General features: G+C 36.6%; 1 protein-coding gene across 1 annotated transcript in view; it reads left to right on the forward strand.

Annotated features, from left to right (window-relative positions):
- LOC114050041 (ryanodine receptor 2) overlaps positions 1-22,002 on the forward strand; it is an 811,539-nt gene that overhangs the window by 476,191 nt on the left and 313,346 nt on the right. Inside the window, exons 28-30 of the mRNA XM_027871576.1 lie at positions 7,446-7,654; positions 9,653-9,827; positions 21,464-21,672. Coding sequence (XP_027727377.1) covers positions 7,446-7,654; positions 9,653-9,827; positions 21,464-21,672 — 593 coding nt within the window. The remainder of the gene's footprint in view (positions 1-7,445; positions 7,655-9,652; positions 9,828-21,463; positions 21,673-22,002) is intronic.

The raw sequence follows: 22,002 nt of genomic DNA on the forward strand, positions 1-22,002 counted from the left end.
AACTATTTCAGCAGAAACATAGCTATAAATATAAGCTACACAGATCTCGTCTTTTGAGAAACCCCTTCAGTCTGTTTTATATATCTACCATTAGGATTAGAATTAGCATTTACTGATATATGCTGTTGATTTGTATTTCAGAGTAAAAATCACTTCTGTAATATTTTTCCCTTAGGAAAGTGTATGATTATTTTAGGGAATTAATATTATTTTAAATTCTGCTTATAAAATTACACTTCATTTATACATTACCTTTTACCAAAGTAGTTTCAAATAATTAAATCCTTAATCCTGACATCTTGATTGAGTAAATAGTAAATATTAATACTTTTATTTTACAGTTAAGTGAGGTCAAGGAGCACTTTCTAATGTCTTTAGTACTCCTCTGTTTTATACATTCGTTTCCACTCTCTACTTTGTTTTTTGATAAATACTTTTCTTGCAAATTCCTCAAAATCACTTCCCTTGGAAATCCTAATAGAATATTGGCCCTATTACTATGCATAGGAACAAAGAGCTCAGTCCTTAGAATAAGGTGAGTATATAGGAAATTAATGGGGTTTTTGTTATTGTTTTGTTTTTTGATCTGTACCAGTGATAGCATTGCCATAGAGAACTCCTTTTGAGGAAACTCCTAATCTCAATGCTGAATGGGTCAATGTTCTGCACATTATTGGTTTAGAGAGTTGCCTGGGACTCTGAGAGCGTGAGTAACAGCTCACTCAGGTTATATATGTTAGAGGTGGGAATTATCTCTGTGGAAGTACCCAGGACATTAATCTGAGCTTCATAGTCAAGTGGAGCTGGCATGTCAGAGTCAGAAACCCTGACAAAGAAAGTCACAACTGACAACCTGGTAAGGAATAAAACCAAAAAGATATAATATGTTAATTGAGGATATGAGTCATCAGGGAAGGGTTTAACTAGGATTATTTGAATAACATAATGGAGGACTGGACTCTTCTCTCCCCCCACCCTTGCCACATCCCATCTCTACTTTCATAAAACCCTAGAAGATAAATTATGCACCATATGTAGATCAATTATAGTGAAACCCATAGGATAAGACAGAGAGAAATCCAACAAGGTAAAAGCTTTGTAAATTAACACTGGAAAATGCTAATCCTAAAAATGTACCCTTCCCCTGTCAGCCTCCATATTCCCCACAAGAACGTAAAAATTGACAGATGGGCCTCTGATATGGATGTAAACTGGGTCCCGTAGCTTGCTGGTACATCTTATCTCCTGCTTCCCCCACTCCTCCTAAAGCAGATACTGATTCTGCAGAGCCATTTGATGATGAAGGAGAGACAAAATGTGCTGACACTTACATGGTCTGGCACTTGGACGAGAATCTATCTAGGCTGCAGGCACTATCTGGAACAAACCAAGAAGGAAGCTGAGGAAGAAGGCTGCACCGGGCCAGAAGGATCCTGCCACTGTTTAAATAGTTTTCTACCTCCACTCTACCTACACCCCCCTGCTACTCAGATACTGGGGAAAGGAGAGACTACAGGTGCCATTGCTATGATCTTTGCAGACCTTTCTATGCTTCAGAAGTTGATCCTAAAGAAAAGAAACATGTAAGAGAGTTAAAAGCCAGCAGGAGTCCTGGTATAAGTGTAGTTATTTGAGTTCACTCTCCACATGTAGAAAGATGGGCCCCATTATCATAATTGCAGGGTAATCATAACTAATAATAGCTAGCATATTTATATAGTACTTGCTATACACCAGGTACTATGTTAAGTACTTTACAATTATTTCATTTGATTCTCACAACAATCCTGAAAGGTTGGTGCTATTATTATCCTCATTTTACAGATGAAGAAATTGAGGCAGAGAGGGGTTAAGTGCCTTGCCTGGGGTCATGCAAGTAGGATATGTCTGAGGCTATTTTTGAACTTAGATCTTCCTGACTCCAGGTCTGGCACTCTATCTACTTTGCTACCCAAGGTAGAGAACGAGCACTGGGCTTGGAATCAGGAAAACTCATCTTTATGAGTTCATATCTGGCCTCAGACACTTCTTAGCAGTGTGACCAGGGACACGTAACTTAACCCTGTTTGCCTCAGTTCCTCATCTGTAAAATGAACTGGAGAAAGAAATGGTAAACCACTCTAGTATCTATGCCAAGAAAACCCCCAAATAGGGTCATGGAGAGTCAGATACTACTCAAAACAACTGACCAGCAGCAACAACAAAAAGAGAAATACCTTGGGGTGGGGGGAGAGGTGGGGAAACTTTGCAAGACATTTCTCTGATAAAAGTTTCATTTCCAAGCTATATAGTGAACTGACCCAATTTTATAAGAAAAAGAGCCATTCCTTAATTAATAAATTGTATAATAATATGAGCAGACAGTTCTCAATGGAAGAAACTCAGCTTATCTATAGCCATATGAAAACATGCTCCAAACCATTACTTTATTTCTTCCTTCTTTCAAATGTTTTTTAAGTCCCTCTTATGTGAAGAGCATGATTCCAGAAATCAGGGAAAGAAAGCAGTTTAAGACAGACATATTGGCTTCATGCAACCTACAATCTGCTCTGAGTATAACATATATAATTACTACATAAAATATGGTAACATGTTGGAGTAGTGTCCTCCATTCAAGTCTTTATAAGAACAAGTTGTGTTTTTTTTTTTCCAATACAGGTTATACATGTGTAGTCATGCAAAACACTTCCATAGTAGTCATGCTGTGGAAAACTAACTATATTTCCCTTCCTCCTATGCTGCCCCCTATTTATTCTATTCTCTCTTTTGACCCTGTCCCTCCTTACAAGTGTTTGCTTCTGATTACCCCCTCCCAGAATCTGCTCTTCCCTCTATTATCCCCCTGCTCTCTTGTCCCCTTCCCTCCCCTATTTTCCTATAGGGTAAGATAGATTTTCATACCCAGTTGAGTGTGTATGTTATTCCCTCCTTAAACCAAATCCGATGAGAATAAGATTCACTCATTCTCTCTCACCTTCCCCTCCACTGTAAAAGCCTTCTCTTATCTGTTTTATGTGAGATAATTTACCCCATTCTACCTCTCCCTTTCTCCTTCTCCCAGTATAATCCTCTCTCACCCCTTAATTTTATTTTCCAGATATCACTCCTTCAGCTTCAACTTACCTTGTGCCCTCTATCTATCTGTCTGTCTATCTATCTATCTATCTATCTATCTATCTATCTATCTATCTATCTATCTATCTACATAGAAATAATTTTTTCCCTCCAACTAGCCTAATACTGACAAAGATCTCTTGAGTTACAAATATTATCTTTCCATGCAGGAATGTAAACAGCTCAACATTAAGAAGTCCTTTATGATTTCTCTTTCCTGTTTACCTCTTCATGTTTCTCTTCAAATTTTCTATTTGGCTCTGGGCTTTTCAGCAAGAATGCTTGAAAGCCCTCTATTTCACTGAATGTCTATTTTTTCCCCTAAAGGATTATACTTAGTTTTGCTGGGTAGGTGATTCTTGGCTGTAATCCTATCTCCTTTGCCCTCTGGAATATCATATTCCAAGCCCTCTGGTCCCTTAATGTAGAAGCTGCTAAATCCTATGTTTTCCTGATTGTATTTCTACAATACTTGAATTGTTTCTTTTTGGCTGCTTGCAGTATCTTCTCCTTGACCTGGAAATGGAATTTGGCTATAATATTCCTAGGAGTTTTCCTTTGGGATCTCTTTCAGGAAGTGGTCAGTGGATTCTTTCCATTTCTGTTTTACCCTCTGGTTCTAAAATACCAGGGCAGTTTTCCTTGATAATTTCTTGAAAGATGATGTCTAGGCTCCTTTTTTGATCATGGCTTTCAGATAGTCCAGTAATTTTTAAGTTCTTTCTCCTGGATGTATTTTCCAGGTCAGTTGTTTTTCCAATGAAATATTTCATATTGTTTTCTATTTTTTCATTCTTTTGGATTTGTTTTGCAGTGTCTTGATTTCTCATAAAGTCACTAGCTTCCAATTGCTCCATTCTAATTTTTAAGGAAATATTTTCTTCAGTGAGCTTTTGGACTTCCTTTTCCATTTGACCAATTTTGCTTTTTAAGGCATTCTTCTACTTATTGGCTTTTTAGACCTCTTTTGCCATTTGGGTTAGACTATTTTTTAAGGTGTAATTTTCTTCATTATGTTTTTGGGTCTCCTTTAGCAAGCTGTTGACTTGTTTTTCATAATTTTCTTGCATCACTCTCATTTCTCTTCCCAGTTTTTCCTCTACTTCTCTTACTTGCCTCTCAAACTCCTTTTTGAGCTCTTCCATGGCCTGGAACTGATTCCTGTTTTTCTTGGAGGCGTTGGATGTAGGAGCTTTGACTTTGTTGTCTTCTTCTGGTTGTATGTTTTGATCTTTTTTATTACCAAAGAAAGATTCTGTGATCTGCCTTTTTTTACGCCTTTGTTTGGTCATGATCCCAGTCAATTACTTGAGTTATAGATGCTTTGTTAAGGTAGGGGTCTGCTTCCAATGTGGAGAATGCACTGTTCCAAGCTTCAGGAGTTTTGTGCAATTGTTTTGAGAGATACTTTTAGGGACCTGTAAGTTTTCAGTTCTCCCAATGTGGTATGATAAGGGGTGAGCTGTTTACTCCTTTCCTGGTCTTTGCTCTGGTCTCTGAGTTACCACAAGTACTCTTTTCTGCCTTGGAACTGGGAGGAGGATGCCCTCTCTACCGCCACTACAAGCTCCACCATCCCAGCACTCCTCCTCGCCCCAGGATCGCCACCCAGAACTGTGACCCCAATCTGAGCACAGGCAAAGCAAGAGAATCCTGCCTCAGCACCAACAAAAGATCCCTGCAATCCCTCTCTGATCAGCCATTCTCTTCCCCCTTAGTCTGTGGGCTGGAAGCTCTGGAAGTAGCTGCCGCCCCAGGACTACAGCCAGGGCTTGGGCTGGGACTGTGCTTCTCTCTCACCACAGTCACAGACTTTTCCTACTGACTTTATAAGTTGCCTTGGGTGTTTGTGGGTTGAGAAGTGTGGAAACCACCACAGCCTATGATTCAGTCCTCTGAGGCCTGCTCAGGTTCACGGAGGTCTGTTTTGCCTGTGTGCCCAAGCCCAACTGCATTCCTCTCCCAGCCAGGCACAATATACTTTTCTAATCACTCCTCCAGCTTGTCTTGGGCTGGAAGTTTGTTTCACTCTGTCTTTTTGTGGGTTCTGCTGCTCTAGAATTTGTTTGTTTAGAGCCATTTTTTAAACAGATTTTTTCCAAGTTGTTATTGTTTTTAAACAGCTTTCATTGCTTTCTCCCAGCACCTTTGAAACATAATGGATATCAGCAAACCGTCCCTTTACTGACCAGGCATTTCAGTCAATATTAATTAGTTCTTCACAGAGGCTTACTCAACCTAAATATACTTTAATTAAATAATATTTTGAAACAAAGCATCCCCTGAATGTGATGAATTAATTCACTACTGATTTGCTGAAAGCCTATACATCAGAGCAAACTTTACCTTTATTACTTTGTATCATTTTTCTCTGTCCCTTGTTGGGGAATTTTTATCTAATTTTTTTAGCTAGATTTTTAGCTAACATTTATTAGAAAACACAGTTAAATCTTATTCAGTATCTAATTGAAGTTACAATACTCAGTCACATCTTCAAGCATTAACTTTTCCTACATGGGAAGAGTTTCACAGAGTATAGGACTTCGTTTACTGAAGTCTTTCCTTTCCAAGCTGAGACCAAGGAATGTAATTATTGGTTCAACATTTTATTCTTACTATGAAAATTAAAAAAAAAAAGATGAAGCTTTAGAACTGGATCATTTTACCTTTTCTCTTCTTTCCCCAATTCAAAGTGTTTCCATCCTTTTAATGACCAGCATCCTCTTAGACCTCCAGTTCAGTTCAGCGCATTCGAGTCTTCTTTGTGGTCTTAGCTTTTTTTTTTTTTTTCCCAGGGAGTGGAGTGGGAATTAGTTTTGTTTGACCACAAGAGCCACTTTTTCCACAATCCAACCTTTTTTGCTGAGCATTTAAGAAACCTTTGCCCTTTTTGTACTGTGTCAGTTTGTGAGACTGGTGCTTGCCACATTTATGGTAGTAAGTTTTGTAGATTTGGGTTATATTCACCATATTTGTAGTAGTATTGTCAGCTAAAAAAAATCTCCATATCACCATTATTTAGAGAAATACAAATCAAAGCAATTCTCAGATTCTACCTCACACCCATCAGAGTGGCAAAGATGACAAAAATAGAAAATGATCTATGCTGGAGGAAGTATGGGAAAAGAGGCACATTGATGAACTATTGATAGACTTATAATTGGATATATCCATTTTGGAAAGCAATTTGGAATTATACACAAAATACTGCTAGATGATATGTATGCCTTTTGACCTAACTATACTACTACTACAATTGTTCCCAAAAGAGATCAAAGAAAGAGAAAAAGTTCTTTTATATACATAAATATTTATAGCAGCTTTTTGTGGTGACAAAAAAACTGGAAGCTAAGATGACGTTTAACAATTGAGGAGTTGTTTAATGAAATATGATAGATTAATATGATGGAATATTATTATACTATAAGAAGTGAGGAAATAAATGATTTCAAAAAGATCTGGAAAGACTTTTGTGAACTGATATAGTAAGCAGAATAAGAAGAACAATTTGTACTATAATATCAGTATTATAAAAGTGAACAGTTTTGAGGATTTTTATAAACTAATGAAGAATGAAATGAACAGAACCAACACAACAAATTATGCAATAGTAATTACAGTGTGAAACAAACAACTTAGAAGCTGTTGGAATGAGGACCAATACAGTAATAATTCATTATTCTAGAGGACCAAAGATGAAATATACTATCTGTTATAGAGAAATGAAATATACTGTCTGTTATAGAGAGTTAATAGATTTGAGATATAGAATGAAGCGCATATCTATCTAACTAACTATAGCTATCTATCTAATTTGTAACAGTCATTGAAGGAATATGTTTTCACTATGCGTATTTGTTACAAAAATTTTATTTTTCCTTTTTTTCCCAATGAGGTGGGAATTGGGAAGGAGAGAAAATTGATTACTGTTCATTTTTTTAATGTGTAGGTGGTGCTACAGGTGTAAAATTTTGCTTGCACTTTAAGATGGAGTCACTTTATTGTTAGTTTTATGTAGCTGTTTAATTTTTTTCCAAGAGACCTATTATGAAATGGGAATAATCTACAAGTGTTTGTAATATAAAAACAAAACACCAATAAAACTTAAAAAAAAAAGAAACTACAACAGATAAAACTAGTTATAGCAACATTCTTAGATCTAATTATTATTGATTCTAGGTGTCATTTGAAGAACTATGACCTAAAAAATATTAATCCCTAGATTCTTTTCAATATAGTGGTTACTCAAATAAATATCAAAGCTGTGAAAATTCTTTCTTCTATTTCATTTATTTAGCAAATAATCACTAGATTCTTTTAAAATTAAACAGCCACTAGAACTGAAGTATGCAGTGGCACTGGTGAAAAGTTCAGAATCTTCCGTGCTGAGAAGACTTACGCTGTGAAAACAGGAAGATGGTATTTTGAATTTGAGGCTGTCACTGCTGGAGATATGAGAGTTGGCTGGAGTAGACCAGGTTGCCAACCTGATCAGGAGCTTGGCTCTGATGAACGAGCTTTTGCTTTTGATGGCTTCAAGGTATGTATACTTTGCTTTGTGCTAAGTGTCTCAGAAATGAAATAAATCTAATTTTCATAATCCAGTCACCATAGATTTTTTCCTGGTATTGTTTTTAATATTCTGGTAGCTCAAATGGCTTTTAGTCCATTGACATTTGTCTATGGTGTTCATAATGAAAACCTAAAACATGCTAGAATAATGCAGTTGAATTCAGAGGAAAACAAACAAATTAAAAAAAATGTTCATTTTTATCAGAAAATGTCATATCCTAGCTAACACACCAGAAACCTGAAACATGTAGTGTGAAGATTGTATTTCCATTAGAAGATGGGCAGGGAATAAATCTTCTGTACAATATGATATATAGTTCATTTTTAAAGAAATATTTAGTTCTGCTTGGTGACTATGTATAAAAGTTGTAGAGTTCTAAACTAAAAAGAATTACTTATTTCTAAATCACTGGGTAAATATTTGTGATGGAGTGCTTGGGCCCCAGCCCTAAGATCATGTGTCTGGAAGACTCCCAATTTCTCAGTATGCCCCTGTCCTGTGAGAAAATTTTCTTTTGTTGTAGAACACATTTTCTTATCAGAACAGAGGGGTGCCTGGCCCAAGGATTTTTGTCCCTGGCTGACCCAAGGACTCTTCCTCCCGCCAGATCCCCAAGCTCCATGTCTCTGACAACTCCCTTAATTTCTGGGATGCTCCCTACACTTTCCCATCCATATCTCCCAAAGACACCTAGACTGTTAGATTGCCTATTAGCTTTCCTTTCCTATGCCCTTTTTCCATATAAACCCCGGCACCATCCTCAGTCTCTCACAGGTTCCCACAAGGACACTTGCCAGTTTTTGCTATAGCTTTACAATAAATTCTTTGCCACTTGATTAAGAGAAGACTTGAGTGTGTGAATTCATTCTGGGCAACTCTGTCTTGGCATTCTTAGGGTCCCAGTACCCCGAAACCTTGTCATTTGGAATCAGTGTTACACTCAGTAAGACTCAGGCACATTACTCATAATTCCATAGAAATGAAGTATTACTCTTATTGTCTTACAGGAAAGTGTGGGAAACTGCTCTTTGATAGTCACTGTCTTGTTGACTCATTGTGTACTGAATCTCTTTTTAAAATGTCTATGTTTTATTTTGAGATGGAAATTTCTTAGTTCTTTTTATTATCTAATCTGATTTAAAAAATTTCCAATGGTACGTTCATTGTTGCCTCCAGGATCATATACAAAATGCTCTGTTTAGCATTCAAAGCCTTTCATAATCTAGCCCCCTCCTACTTTTCCAATATTCGTACTGATTTCTTATTTATTTTGTATGTGGTTTTCTTTGTATATATTTGTTTCCACTTGGCATCCCCCATTGCATTGTGAGCTACTTGAAGGCAGGAATTTTTTTTAACAACCTCTTTTTGTATCCCCAATGTTTATCACAGTGCTTGGCATATACAAGGCACTTAATAAATGTTTATTCTTGACTGATTGATACCAGGATACCATCTTTTTTTTTTTCCTTATGTGAAAGAGTTCAATCCCTTAGGCTAGTACCAGAAGACTAGAGGCCTATGTATGCACCCCAGAAATCATAGTTCCCATCAGAATATCAAGTTATTACCGCTTTAGCAACTCCAAGTTTGCTTCCCTTCTGAGGGGAATAAAACATATCCCTCAGATATGCTAACATCATATTGAGACCTAAAGGAAACTGGGATTCACCAGAGAGAGAAGAGAATTATATTCATAGTTTATGAATTGCTTTGAGTTCTCATGTTTTCTATGTTTTCTGTGGGGTGAAATAAAGCCTTTTCTGTACTTGATGTTCATTGTTACCTTGCATGTTTGCATAGGAGTTGGGGACTCTTATACACATTTGAGAAGAACTAGATATGAACTATATGCTTCATACCCAGTACGTGTAGTGTAGGGTGGTTGGGTAAGGTAGTAGAATTATTTATTTTCTGAATTTATTTACTGAATACGGTGGCAAGTGATTCTGGGTTCCTTCTCAGGCACAGCGTTGGCATCAGGGCAGTGAGCATTATGGGCGCTCATGGCAAGCGGGAGATATTGTTGGCTGTATGGTTGACATGAATGAACACACCATGATGTTTACCCTGAATGGTGAAATCCTTCTGGATGACTCTGGTTCAGAACTGGCATTCAAGGACTTTGAGGTTGTTGATGGTAAGTAATTGTTCATTTTATGTTGTTTACAAGTTTGCCACATGATAGCTCAAAATCCTTCATACCATTATTCTTCAGTTTCAACATAAATGAACAGATGATTTGCATCTCTAAATCACAAGTATGCCGTGTAACTTGTTTGATCAGACATTCTTGAAATTAATTCCTAAAAGAAGTTCTTTATTTGTTAGTTTGTACTTCCATAGGGCATAAATATCTCATTTGTGTGAATCAGGAAACTAATGGCAGATAATAACATAGTTTTCCTACACATACTAATCTTAATTTAGGACCCTCAAAAATTGTTATTTTTCTTGCTATTTCTTATAACACATCTGTCCTTATGAATAAGGACTTACTGAACTTTTCATTTTGGGTTTACTTGATGTTTTGATCATAAAAGAAAATCTTTTTTTTAAAGTATTCAAATTCAGTTGGGTTTTTCTTAATCATTATCTTAAAAGTAAAGATGATCAAACTACCTAGTTTGCTCTGAAATATCATGCCTAAAGCAAGGAAAACAGAAATTTCACAGATAATATTTCTGACAATACTACTTTGTGTGTGTGTGTGTGTGTCTTTATAATAGTAACACCAACAATATCTGGATTATTCTAAGACGAATGAAATTTGATCAATTTATAGGCTATATGATTTATTTACAGAATGGAAAATAGGACCTAATTCAAGGATAGGGAGGTTTATGAAATAATAATGTTAATTTTGTAAATGTCAACTTTATTTACCGAAACTTTGGAAGGATAGATTGGAGCTAGTTTGTGAGCAGCTTTAAATATTAAATGAGGGAGCTTCTATTTGGCTGTAGAAGCAATAGGAAACCACTGGAGCTTCTTGAGTAAAAAGGTGATATAATCAGACCTGTACATTCTAATTGGCAACTCTGTTGAGAATGGATTGCGGACTTTTGGGAGGCTATTCCTTTTAACAGTCCAGGAAAGCAATGATAAAGGGCTAAACTAGAGTGGTGACTTTGTGAATGAAGAGAAGGGTAGATATGGAAGTTATATTATAAAGATGGAATTGACAGAACTTGGCAATTGAGTGGATCCATGGAGTGAGAGGAGAGCAAGGAGTCAAGAATGACACTGAAGTTATGAAACTAGGACCATATCCCAAAGACATAAAAGAAAAAGGGAAATGATCCATATGTCCAGAAATTTTTATAGCAGCTTTTTTTGTGGTAGAGAGAATTAGAAACTGATTGGGTACCCATCAAGTTGTGAATAATTGAACAAAAATGTTGTCTAGTAAGTCCTCATTATTTGCAGATTCTGTATTTGCAAATCTACCTACTTGTTAAAATTTATTTGTAATTATAAAATCAATACTCCATGGCACTTTTGTGGTCATTAGGAAACATAGCAGAGTAGCAAAAAATTTGAGTTGGCCAACATGCATTTTCCCAGCTGAGGTTGGACAAGGTGATGCTCTGCCTCTTTTTTCTGCTCTATACCTTAACAAGTATCCTTTTTTATTGTCTATTTAGTATACATTTTTTCATTTTTGTGCTTTTTGTTGGTGATTTCACTGCTTAAAATGGCCCCTAAGTGTAGTACTTAAGTGCTGTCTGGTGTTCTTAAGCACAAAAAGACTGTGATGTGCTATGTGTGGAGATAATATGTGTGTTAAATAAACTTCCTTCAGGCATGAGTTATGATGCTGTTGTTTGTGAGTTCAGCATTAATGTATCATAATATGATACATCCAGAAAAAGGAAGAGGAAATTCAACAATTTGTATGAGGCAACTCCAGAAAGTGCTAAAGTAAATGATGTGACCAAAGGCTTGCAGGAACCTAATTCATTGTGTGTAGGAACTAACTCCCACACATAACAATAATAAATATAATAGAATATATATTTATATACATATATATATATATATTTGTATGTGTATTGGAATATAATAGAATATATATATGAATATAGTAGAATATATATGTGTATTGGAATACTATTTTTTATTACCCCTCCCCCAATCTGCCCTCCCTTCTGTCACTCCCCTTATCCCCTTCCCCTCCATTTTTCTGTAGGGTAAGATAGATTTCCATACCCAGTTGAGTGTGTATGTTATTCCCTCCTTAAGCCAAATTTGATGAGAATAAGATTCACTCATTTCCTCTCACCTTCCCCCACTTCCTCTCCACTGTAAAAGCTTTTTCTTGCCTCTTGTATGTGAGATAATTTACCCCATTCTACCTCTCCCTTTCTTCTCCTTCTCCCAGTATAATCCTCTCTCACCCCTTAATTTTATTATTTAGATATCACCTCTTCATCTTCAACTCACTCTGTGCCCTCTACATATATTTTTTTTCCTCCAACTACCCTAATACTGACAAAGGTCTCATAAGTTACAAATATCATCTTTCCATGTAGGAATATAAACAGTTCAACTTTAATAAGTCCCTTAAGATTTCTCTTTCTTGTTTACCTCTTCATGCTTCTCTTGAGTCTTGTATTTAAAAGTCAAATTTTCTTTTCAGCTCTGGGCTTTTCATCAAGAATACTTGAAAGTCCTCTATTTCACTGAATGTCCATTTTCTTTCCCAGAAGGATTATACTCAGTTTTGCTGGGTAGGTGATTCTTGGCTGTAATCCTATCTCCTTTGACCTCTGGAACATCATATTTCAAGCCCTCCAGTCCTTTAATATAGAAGCTGCTAAATCTTGTGTTATCCTGATTGTGTTTCCACAATATTTGAATTGTTTCTTCCTGGCTGCTTGCAATATTTTCTCCTTGACCTGGAAACTCTGGAATTTGGCTATAATGTTCCTAGGAGTTTTCCTTTGGGGATCTCTTTAAGGAAGTGATCAGTGGATTCTTTCCATTTCTATTTTACCCTCTGGTTCTAGAATATCAGGGCAGTTTTCCTTGGTAATTTTTTGAAATATGATGTCTAGGCTTCTTTTTTGATCATGGCTTTCAGGTAGCCCAATAATTTTTAAATTATCTTTCCTGGATGTATTTTCCAGGTCAGTTTTTTTTTTCCAATGAGATATTTCACATAGTTTTCTATTTTTTCATTCTTTTGGTTTTGTTTTACAGTGTCATGATTTCTCGTAAAGTCAGTAGCTTCCAATTGCTCCATTCTAATTTTTAAGGAAGTATTTTCTTCAGTGAGCTTTTGGACTTCCTTTTCCATTTGGCCAATTTTGCTTTTTAAGGCATTCTTCTCCTCATTGGCTTTTTGGACCTCTTTTGCCATTTGGGTTAGGCTATTTTTTAAGGTGTTATTTTCTTCACTATTCTTTGGGGTCTCCTTTAGCAAGCTGTTGACTTGTTTTGTTGACTAGTTTTCTTGCATCACTCTCATTTCTCTTTCCAGTTTTGCCTGGTCTTTGTGTGTGTATCCAATCTGAACTGCTGCACTCCTCTCCCAGCCTGGCACAACAGACTTTTCCTGCTGACCTTTGAGGTTGTCTTGGGCTGTAAATTTGTTTCACTCTGCCTTTTTGTGGGTTCTGCTGCTCTAGAATTTGTTTAGAACCATTTTTTACAGCTATTTGGAGGGGTTTGGGGCAGAGCTCAAGCAAGTCACTGCTTTTACTCAGCCATCTTGGCTCTGCCCCCCAGGAATACTATTTTGCTATAATAAATGATGAAAGAGATGATTTCAGAGAAACCTGGGAAAATATGTATATATTGTTCTCTACCTTCATCACACTCCATCCAGAAATCTGTGTTTACCTCTAATCCACTCTTTTTGGTAGAGAATCATTTACTCTGTCATTAGTCCCCAAGACTGAATGGGCCTTACCATCTGACCTGTTATTTTCCCTGAATAAATATTAACTAGTTTTTCCATCTCCCATGAATTAAACATAAATATGAATGCTTCGTATTTTGTCTCATCCAATAAGAATGTGAACTCCTTGAGAGGAAGAAATGTTGTGATTATCTATACCTCCAGCACTTAGTCCAGTATATAGTACATAGTAAGTGTTTAATAAATGTGTTTGCATTTCATTGCATTCCAGGCTCCAAAGGTTTAAAAGGACATTTATATATTAGAGAGTCCAGAGGATGGCAAACAGAATGAAAGCTCTCAGGTTCATATTTCATGGGATCGGTTCAAGAATGATGACTGTGGGAACAAATTGCCGTCCACTAAAGTCTCTCAGACCTTTTTCAGAAAAAAACTATCTATGCCTTCCCCCTAGTGTACTTGTGGATTTGATTTTTTATGTACAAGTACAAGATGTTACATTTATCTTTATTGAATATCTTGTTAGATTCAACCCAGTGCTCTAGACTATCCTGATCTTATGTGATCCTGATGCTTTTATCAACTGGATGCTATCATCCAGTGTGTTAGCTATCCTTTCTAGCTTTGTATCACCTGTAAATATGATGAGCATGTCATATATATTTCTGTCACTGTCACTGATAAAAAATGCCAAACAATACAGAGCCACACATAGATCCTTGGAGTACTCTACTGGAGACATCCTGTGACAGTGACATTGAGCCATTAACAACTATTTTTTGAGTTTAGTCATCCAACCAGTTCTAAATCCATATAATTGTATTGTTGTATTGTCCACATCTCTCCATTTTTTTCCAGAAAATAGTATGAATGATTTTGTTAAAGGCTTTGCTAAAATACAGTGTATAAAATCTAGTTAAAACTATATCTACTGGAGACACTCTGTGACAGTGACATTGAGCCATTAACAACTATTCTTTGAATTGTCATCCAACCCATTCTGAATCCATATAATTGTATTGTTATATTGTTCATATCTATCCTACATCTTGTTTGTCCTTAGCTGTTTGTATATTTTCTTCCCCATTAGACTGTGAGCTCTTTCCCTCCTCCCATTTCTTCATATCTCAAGTACTTAGTATAGTGACTGGCACATAATGAGTACTTATAAATGGTAGATGACTGCCTGACTAATAGATCTGAGAATTAATTGCATAAAATGATAATTGAATCTATAGGGCCTAAAATAATGTAGAGGGAAAAAAGTGGGGTCCAGTATAAAGCCTTGGGAGACAGCCATGGTTATTGAGTGTGATATGGATGAAGATCCAGCAAAAAAAAGAATGGAAGGAGTGGTCAAACAGCAGCAAGATGAGAATTAATATGAAGTCATTAGATTTGGTAATTAAGAGAGCCTAAGCAGCTTTGGAGAGAATGGTTATGATTAAATGATGAGGTGAGAATTCAGACTGCAGAGAGTTCAGAGGAGAGTGAAGTAAGGAAGTGGAGGCACCAATTATAGATGACCTTCCCCAGAAGTTTAGCCATGCAAAGGAGGGGAGATATAGGACAATAGCAGAGAGGTTAAGGCAGGATAGGTAGATTTGAGAATCATCAGCATAAAGATGGTAATTAAATCCATGAGAGCTGATGAGACCACCAAGTGAAGTTATGTAGAGGGAGAAGAGAAGAGAGCCCAGGACAAAACCCTGAGGGACACCTATGCTTAGACAGTGTGATCTGGTTGAGGATTCAGCAGAGGAGACACAGAAGGAAAGGTCAGATAGATAGATATAAAGAAAGCCAGGAGAAGTATCCTGAGAAGAGAGAAGAGACTGTCAAAGAGAAGAGAATGATTTACAGTATTGAAGGTTGCAATATCCCTGCCTTTGTATCCCTGAGAAGAGAATCACCACCAACTTTTATTACTTTTTTTATCTTTTTTATTTTTGGGGGTAGACAGTGGGGTTAAGTGACTTATCACACAGCTGTTTAGGTGAATGACAATTGAGAAAAAACCACTGGATTTGAAAATTACGAGATCGTTGGAAACTTTGGGCCGATTGGTTTCAGAGGAATGATGAGGTCAAGAGACAAATTATAAAGGATTAAGAATAAAGGGACAGTAGAGACAGTGGAAGCACCTATCATAGATCACTTTTTCAAGGAATTTATTCACAAAGGGCAGAAGAAATACAGGACAATAGTTAGTGGGATGAGGATTAAGTAAAAATTTTTTGAGGATGGGGTGGTCCTTGAGTTATTATCCCAATTTTACAGATGAAGAAACCAAGACAGTTGAGAGGTTGTGACTTTTCCAAGGGTCACACAAATATAAGTGCCTGAGGCTGGATTTGAACTCAGATCTTTCTGACTTTAGGTCTAGTACTCTGTTCATTTACCACTTACCTGCTTTAGGAGGAAGAGGAGGAGAGAGGAGGGAGCTCTTAGTGAATGGCCTCAATTGATTTCCATGGTACATACCAAATATATATCTACCAGTCTTTGTTAGCTATATTTGATTTCTGACCAGGAATTTATTATCCCTATATTTTAAGCCATATCCAAAAAATCCAAATTCTATTCCCAGGTACCACCTTCTTAGCTAATTATTCACTACCTAAATTTATTTTTCTCTTCTATATCCATTGCTTTCAGTGGATAGCAGTGAAAAAATACAGCCTATGTCTCTGTGGTCTTCTGTTTCTTATATAAGACTTCATAATAATTGACCATACTTTTTAGGTTCTTTCTAGCAGTATCATTTGAAGTCTTGGAACATTCTATTTTGTCTTGGATACATGCCTCATGCAGAAAACATACCTCTCTATTAATATTGTCAAATCAACAGAGATGACCTCATGTATATCCCTGCCTTTGTATCCCTGAGAAGAGAATCACCACCAACTTTTATTACTTTTTTAATCTTTTTTATTTTTTTATTTTTTGGGGTAAACAGTGGGGTTAAGTGACTTATCACACAGCTGGTAAGTGTTGCTACCTAGCTGCCCTGACACCACCAACTTAAAATAGATGATCTATCACCTCTTAGCTTTTAGAGCTATAGGTCATTACTTTGAGCATAAACAGCTTCTGTTTCAAAGCATCTAGCTACTTCTTCAGGAAGTGCTTCAAAACATTTTTAAGTTCAAATTGTACAGCTAGCTTTTTTTTCTTCCCTTTTTTACTTTATGTAGCATTTTTATACTCCAAAATTCTCACAAGGTCAAATCTTCTCTCTACTTGAGTTCCCTTTTCTAACCATTGAAGGCTTTCTTATTTTTTTATTTTAAGAGTATTTTATTGTCTTTAGCAAGCAAGAGTCTGCATTATTTGAGTTCCTTCACTTTCTCCTGGAGGAAGGAGAACAGCCTACACTTGGACCACTGGGTGAAAATACAAACATTACACACTGAATGCAAACTCCCGAAAAATTCCCTTTATTCTCTATATTGGTTGATATTTTTAGCCAGTTTTAAAAAAAATTAGATGTGGGTATGTTCAAACACAAACCCAAGCATCTATTTGAAACTTTTTACAACATCTTAGCTATCTTCACAGTGACACTCAACTTCCTTTCCTTATTCTCAACAACTGTACTTTCATACTTACCTCACCTTTAACCTTATACCAGTCTGTTTAAGTAATTTGCTGTATCAATCCATTCTATCAATTTGCTTTACCCTTTAATTGTTACACTTATTTTTTCTTACTTACTTTGTCTTGTCTTGACCGCTACCTTCTTTTGCTTCTGTAATTTTTCTTCTCAGTTACTGTTCCTTTGATCCTCTCTAATTTTCCTAAGCTCTTGTGTAGCCAGCTTCATTGTTGTTGGTCTTATTTTAATGATAAACAACTTACATGGCACTTACTATGTGTCAGGTGCTGTGGCAAGAGCTTTACAATTATTATCTCATTTAACCCTCTCAGCAACCCTGGTGTTATTATCATCCCCATTTTACAGATGAGGAAACTGAGGCAAATGACTTGCCCAGGGTCACACAGCTATTAAGTGTCTGAGGGCGGATTTGAAATCCTGCCTGGCACTGTGTGTACTGTGACGACACCTAGCATCTAACTCAGAAGCTGACTGTAGAATAGTGCCTGACAGATTTTTCACACTCAAATTTTTCTCAGTTCCTCTCAAATTTCTCAGGATGTATCATGCCAAATCACTTCTTCACTAGTACAAACCCTTCTAAATCACCCATGTAATTTCCTTCTCTGGTTTTTGATTCATTTTTCTCTCCTTTTCCATTCTTTGTCTTGTGGAAACTAGGAATGGTGTGTGTGAGGGAGGGAGAAAAAGGGGGAGAGAGAGAGAGAGAGAGAGAGAGAGAGAGAGAGAGAGAGAGAGAGACATAAAGGAGGATAAAGTGAAGATTTTTTGTGTGTGTGGCTTTTTTTAACCAGTAGAGAATACCTGGGCATATTTGTTGATAATTAGGGAGACACTAAAGATAAGAACATAGAAGGTGTAAGAGACAAAGAGATATGTGCCCATGAATGGTATTTGCCACTGCCATGGGGGCAGCCGTGAGGCATAGTTGATAGAGCTCTAGACCTGAAATCAAGAAGACCTGAGTTTATATCTAGCCTCAGAGGATTATTAACTGTGTAATGCTAGGAAGTCACTTCTTTCTGCTTCAGTTTCCCCATCTATAATAACAGCATCTACCTCCCAGGGTTCTTGTGAGGTCAAAATGAGACAATTTATAAAGCACTTTGCAAATCTTAAAGTACTATAAAAATACTAGCTATGATTATTATTATTATTTCCAGCCTAAATTCCAAATGGAATAGATCGGTTCCTCGTAAATGGTAAAAGCTTCACAGATTTAGAGCTGGAAGGAATATTTGAGGCCATAGAGTCCATTTTAAAGATGAGGAAACTAAGGTGGAGTTAGATTAAGATTTGATCCCAAGTCTTCTTACTCTAAGGCCAATATGTTATACCATGCCTCCTTGATATGCTTTTTCATATACTCCCATTTTTAGGTGTTATTATATGACTGAATCAAGTCCTAGGACAGCTCTTAGTCTCTAAAGTGAGATCCATAATCTCACAACATGATTTAACCTATCTATAGAGTAAAAGCCAAATGGATAAAGAAACGTTAGTTGTGCAGACTATTCTATGCAATTGTGTGAACTACTCATAGAGCTGCTGATACTGCAAATGAATGGTGAATTATACCCAGATTTGAATAGAAGTTAGAGAAAGAGCTGTATTATAGTTTAGAAAATACAGTACTTTTAATGACCCTGAGCTTGTCCTGCAACAAAAATCTATCTTTTTCATAGCAGTGTCCTTCTTGTGATGATATACAGACTAAAGAATTAAAATTGAAGGTCACCCAAAGAACAATAGAGAGGTGCATGGTGGGGGCTTTTAGGATATATCATGTTGCTATATCCATGTTGTACTTCAGTTTTAAAGAGGACCAATAACATCAAGGGTAATATCTTGATTTGTGCATGAATTAGATTTAAATGAGGCAGACTTGTCCAAAGTTATCAACCTCACTCTTTGTCTTCCTGAATCGTCGAAGTCCAGTGGCAAGATAAAAGTCAGGATAACTGGCAACAGCCTGGGATTCAGTGAATGACCTTGGCATCTTCATGTCTCACCAAACTCTAAGTTTTCCACAGCTCCAACTTCAACTGCCTTCGTGATCTTCATCCACCCATTCCTCTGGGGGAAAATCTTCACATGCTTGGGGTGGATATCTCCCTAACTCACCAATAGGTTTGAGGCCTGTTGGTGAGGCTTAACCTGGTTTGATCCGTCTCCCAAGATGGTTTACTGGGGTGTGGCCATTACACATGCTCCAGCTTCTTTGAGCCGCAGGTGAGAGTTGGGTGAATTAGGTGGACACCAAAGGTGAATGAGCAAGCAGCCCTGGAAAGGCCTCGGCAAGCCCTCACACCAGACGTGCTCCTTCTTCTGAACATCCCACACAACCCTTGCTAAATGAAGTGTAGAAAGTGATATGTAAAGGATGTCATCAGATAGAAATAAAAATGGAAATGGAGGTGCAGAAAAGGATAACTGATGAGCTGTGTGCTTCATTGGTATGTTTATAATGGTAAGAGAATTAGAAGAACCTACACCATGTTAGATGGATCCCTGTGAAAGATTTATGGAGGGATATGAACAAGAGGCACGGAAGATGAAAAGGAATGGGTGGTTTGCAATCTGTGCCTGTGGAGGGAATACCCACATTGATGAGATCATACAGGTCTAAGGAAATATCTAGGAAGTAAAAGCTGATATCCATATATTGGATTATTTAAATTTATCTTCATAAGTTAATTTCCTTTTTTTTTAAATTTTTGCTTTTTTTGTGAGGCAATTGGTATTAAGTGACTTGCCCAGCGTCACACAGCTAGTAAGTGTCAAGCGTCTGAGGCTGAATTTGAACTCAGGTCCTCCTGACTCCAAGGCTGGAGCTCTATTCACTGCGCCACCTAGCTGCCCCAATTTCCTTATATTTTTAATGAGGTATGGGTAGTCTGAGAATATGCATATACAGTATTCCTTTGGTAGAGTAAATATGAAAAAAAATACCAGTTTCTTAACAGAAAAGGAAAATACAACCCACATCTACAATTTAATGTGACATTTACAACTATTTGCTATTTCCCACTATATAACAAAGTCTTATGCCAATTTATGCTAAAAGAATTTACATTGTCTCAAATCTGCTTTAGTGATTTAAGCACTCTTCCTTTGATTATTCGGGAACCTCTAGGAACATCTGCTCTGAAGAACAACTCTCCTTGATTTGTATATCAATGTCTATTGTAGTTTAAGCACCAGCTACAATTTCTTATTTTTTTGAGGATGATAATCATTATACACCCACACACACCCACACACACACACACCCACACACGTATGCATATATATGTATGTATATATATACACACACACATACATATATATGAATATGAATAGGACAAGTGGCATTATAAATTATTAGATCTGATTTTTGTCACTTAGTGGTGGTTTGCCAGTTGCATATTTTATTTCATTTAATAATTGATATGTAATAAAGTAAGAGGCATAAATCACATTGGCAGAAAATCTATCATATTTTACCACCTAATTGTCATACCCTATTTTTCAGTCCAAAAATTGGTTTATAACCTTGCTCGTCATGTAATCATCACATGGTATAATTCTGTTTGTCACGTCACTTAAAAGGTAAACAGAGCAGCAATGTATTATATATACAGCATACAGTACACATATATAGCAATGTATGCCACCAGTGGTATATGGATATGTATTTATCTCTCAAGCATTGTGAGCTTTGAGACTAGAATTCTCAGTACGTGTGCATTGTCAGTATATTCCTGAAAGCTGACTTGTGTGGTTTGTTTAGAGTGTCTAGTTAAAAGAATTAGATAACAGCTCTCAAGTCTTTATTGGCAATGAAGATGTCACTATTCCATTGCAAATCTGAAATTTGGAGATTGGTGTTTCCAAAAGATTTACTCTCAAGAGAATATTCTTTAGTTATGAAGAAACTGGCTGATTGCCATAGTATTGTTTTTACTCTTCTGTATATAGTCTTCTTATATTGCTTTCTTAATGTTACATTCAATTCCTGAGGGATCGTTGTGTGTATGCGTGTGTGTGTGTGTGTAAGAGGGGTGCACCAATATATTGACCAAGTTTCTACTCCACATAATATTTATTTTATTTTATTTTAAATTTATGGAATAAAGTAAACATTTCTATAACATAGTATAATAAAAATGATGATTGCACATGAAACTGCAAATCTGTTATGTACAACTTTTAAATTTTAAATTCCTTTTAGATCTATACTAAAATTATAATGTAAATTTCTTTTTTCTTTTTTTTCTTCCCTCTCCCTGACCTTTTTCGCCCCCAACAGGATTCATACCAGTATGCAGCCTGGGTGTGGCTCAAGTGGGACGGATGAACTTTGGGAAGGATGTCAGCACCTTGAAATATTTCACCATCTGTGGGTTACAAGAGGGTTATGAACCATTTGCTGTTAATACAAACAGGGATATTACAATGTGGCTGAGCAAAAGGCTCCCTCAGTTTCTTCAAGTACCATCAAACCATGAACACATTGAGGTCTGTTTTCTATATTGAGTTCCTTGGATGTTTCTTGAACATTTATTTTTTTGAAAGACATAGTTTTCTATGAGGAATGATAAGGGAAATTAAAAAAATACCCTCCTGTGTCCCCAGTTTTCTTTTACTTGTGAGCCTTCAGAATTTGCTAGCTTTCCCTACTGATTTTTTGCCTGTTCCTAGTACATTCTGGCCTAGTTCTGGGCTCTCTTCATCCACCTACTGTGGAATTGATTGTAAGTTTTTACTTCCTCTTTACCCTGCCAGCTGTCAAATAAATACATATCTTTAAGGGGCTTCCTTTCTTCAGGAAATTAGTTTTTTAGAACA

This window comes from Vombatus ursinus, unplaced genomic scaffold (assembly GCF_900497805.2).
Source record: "Vombatus ursinus unplaced genomic scaffold, bare-nosed wombat genome assembly UNPS02014798.1, whole genome shotgun sequence".
Taxonomy (NCBI): Eukaryota; Metazoa; Chordata; class Mammalia; order Diprotodontia; family Vombatidae; genus Vombatus; species Vombatus ursinus.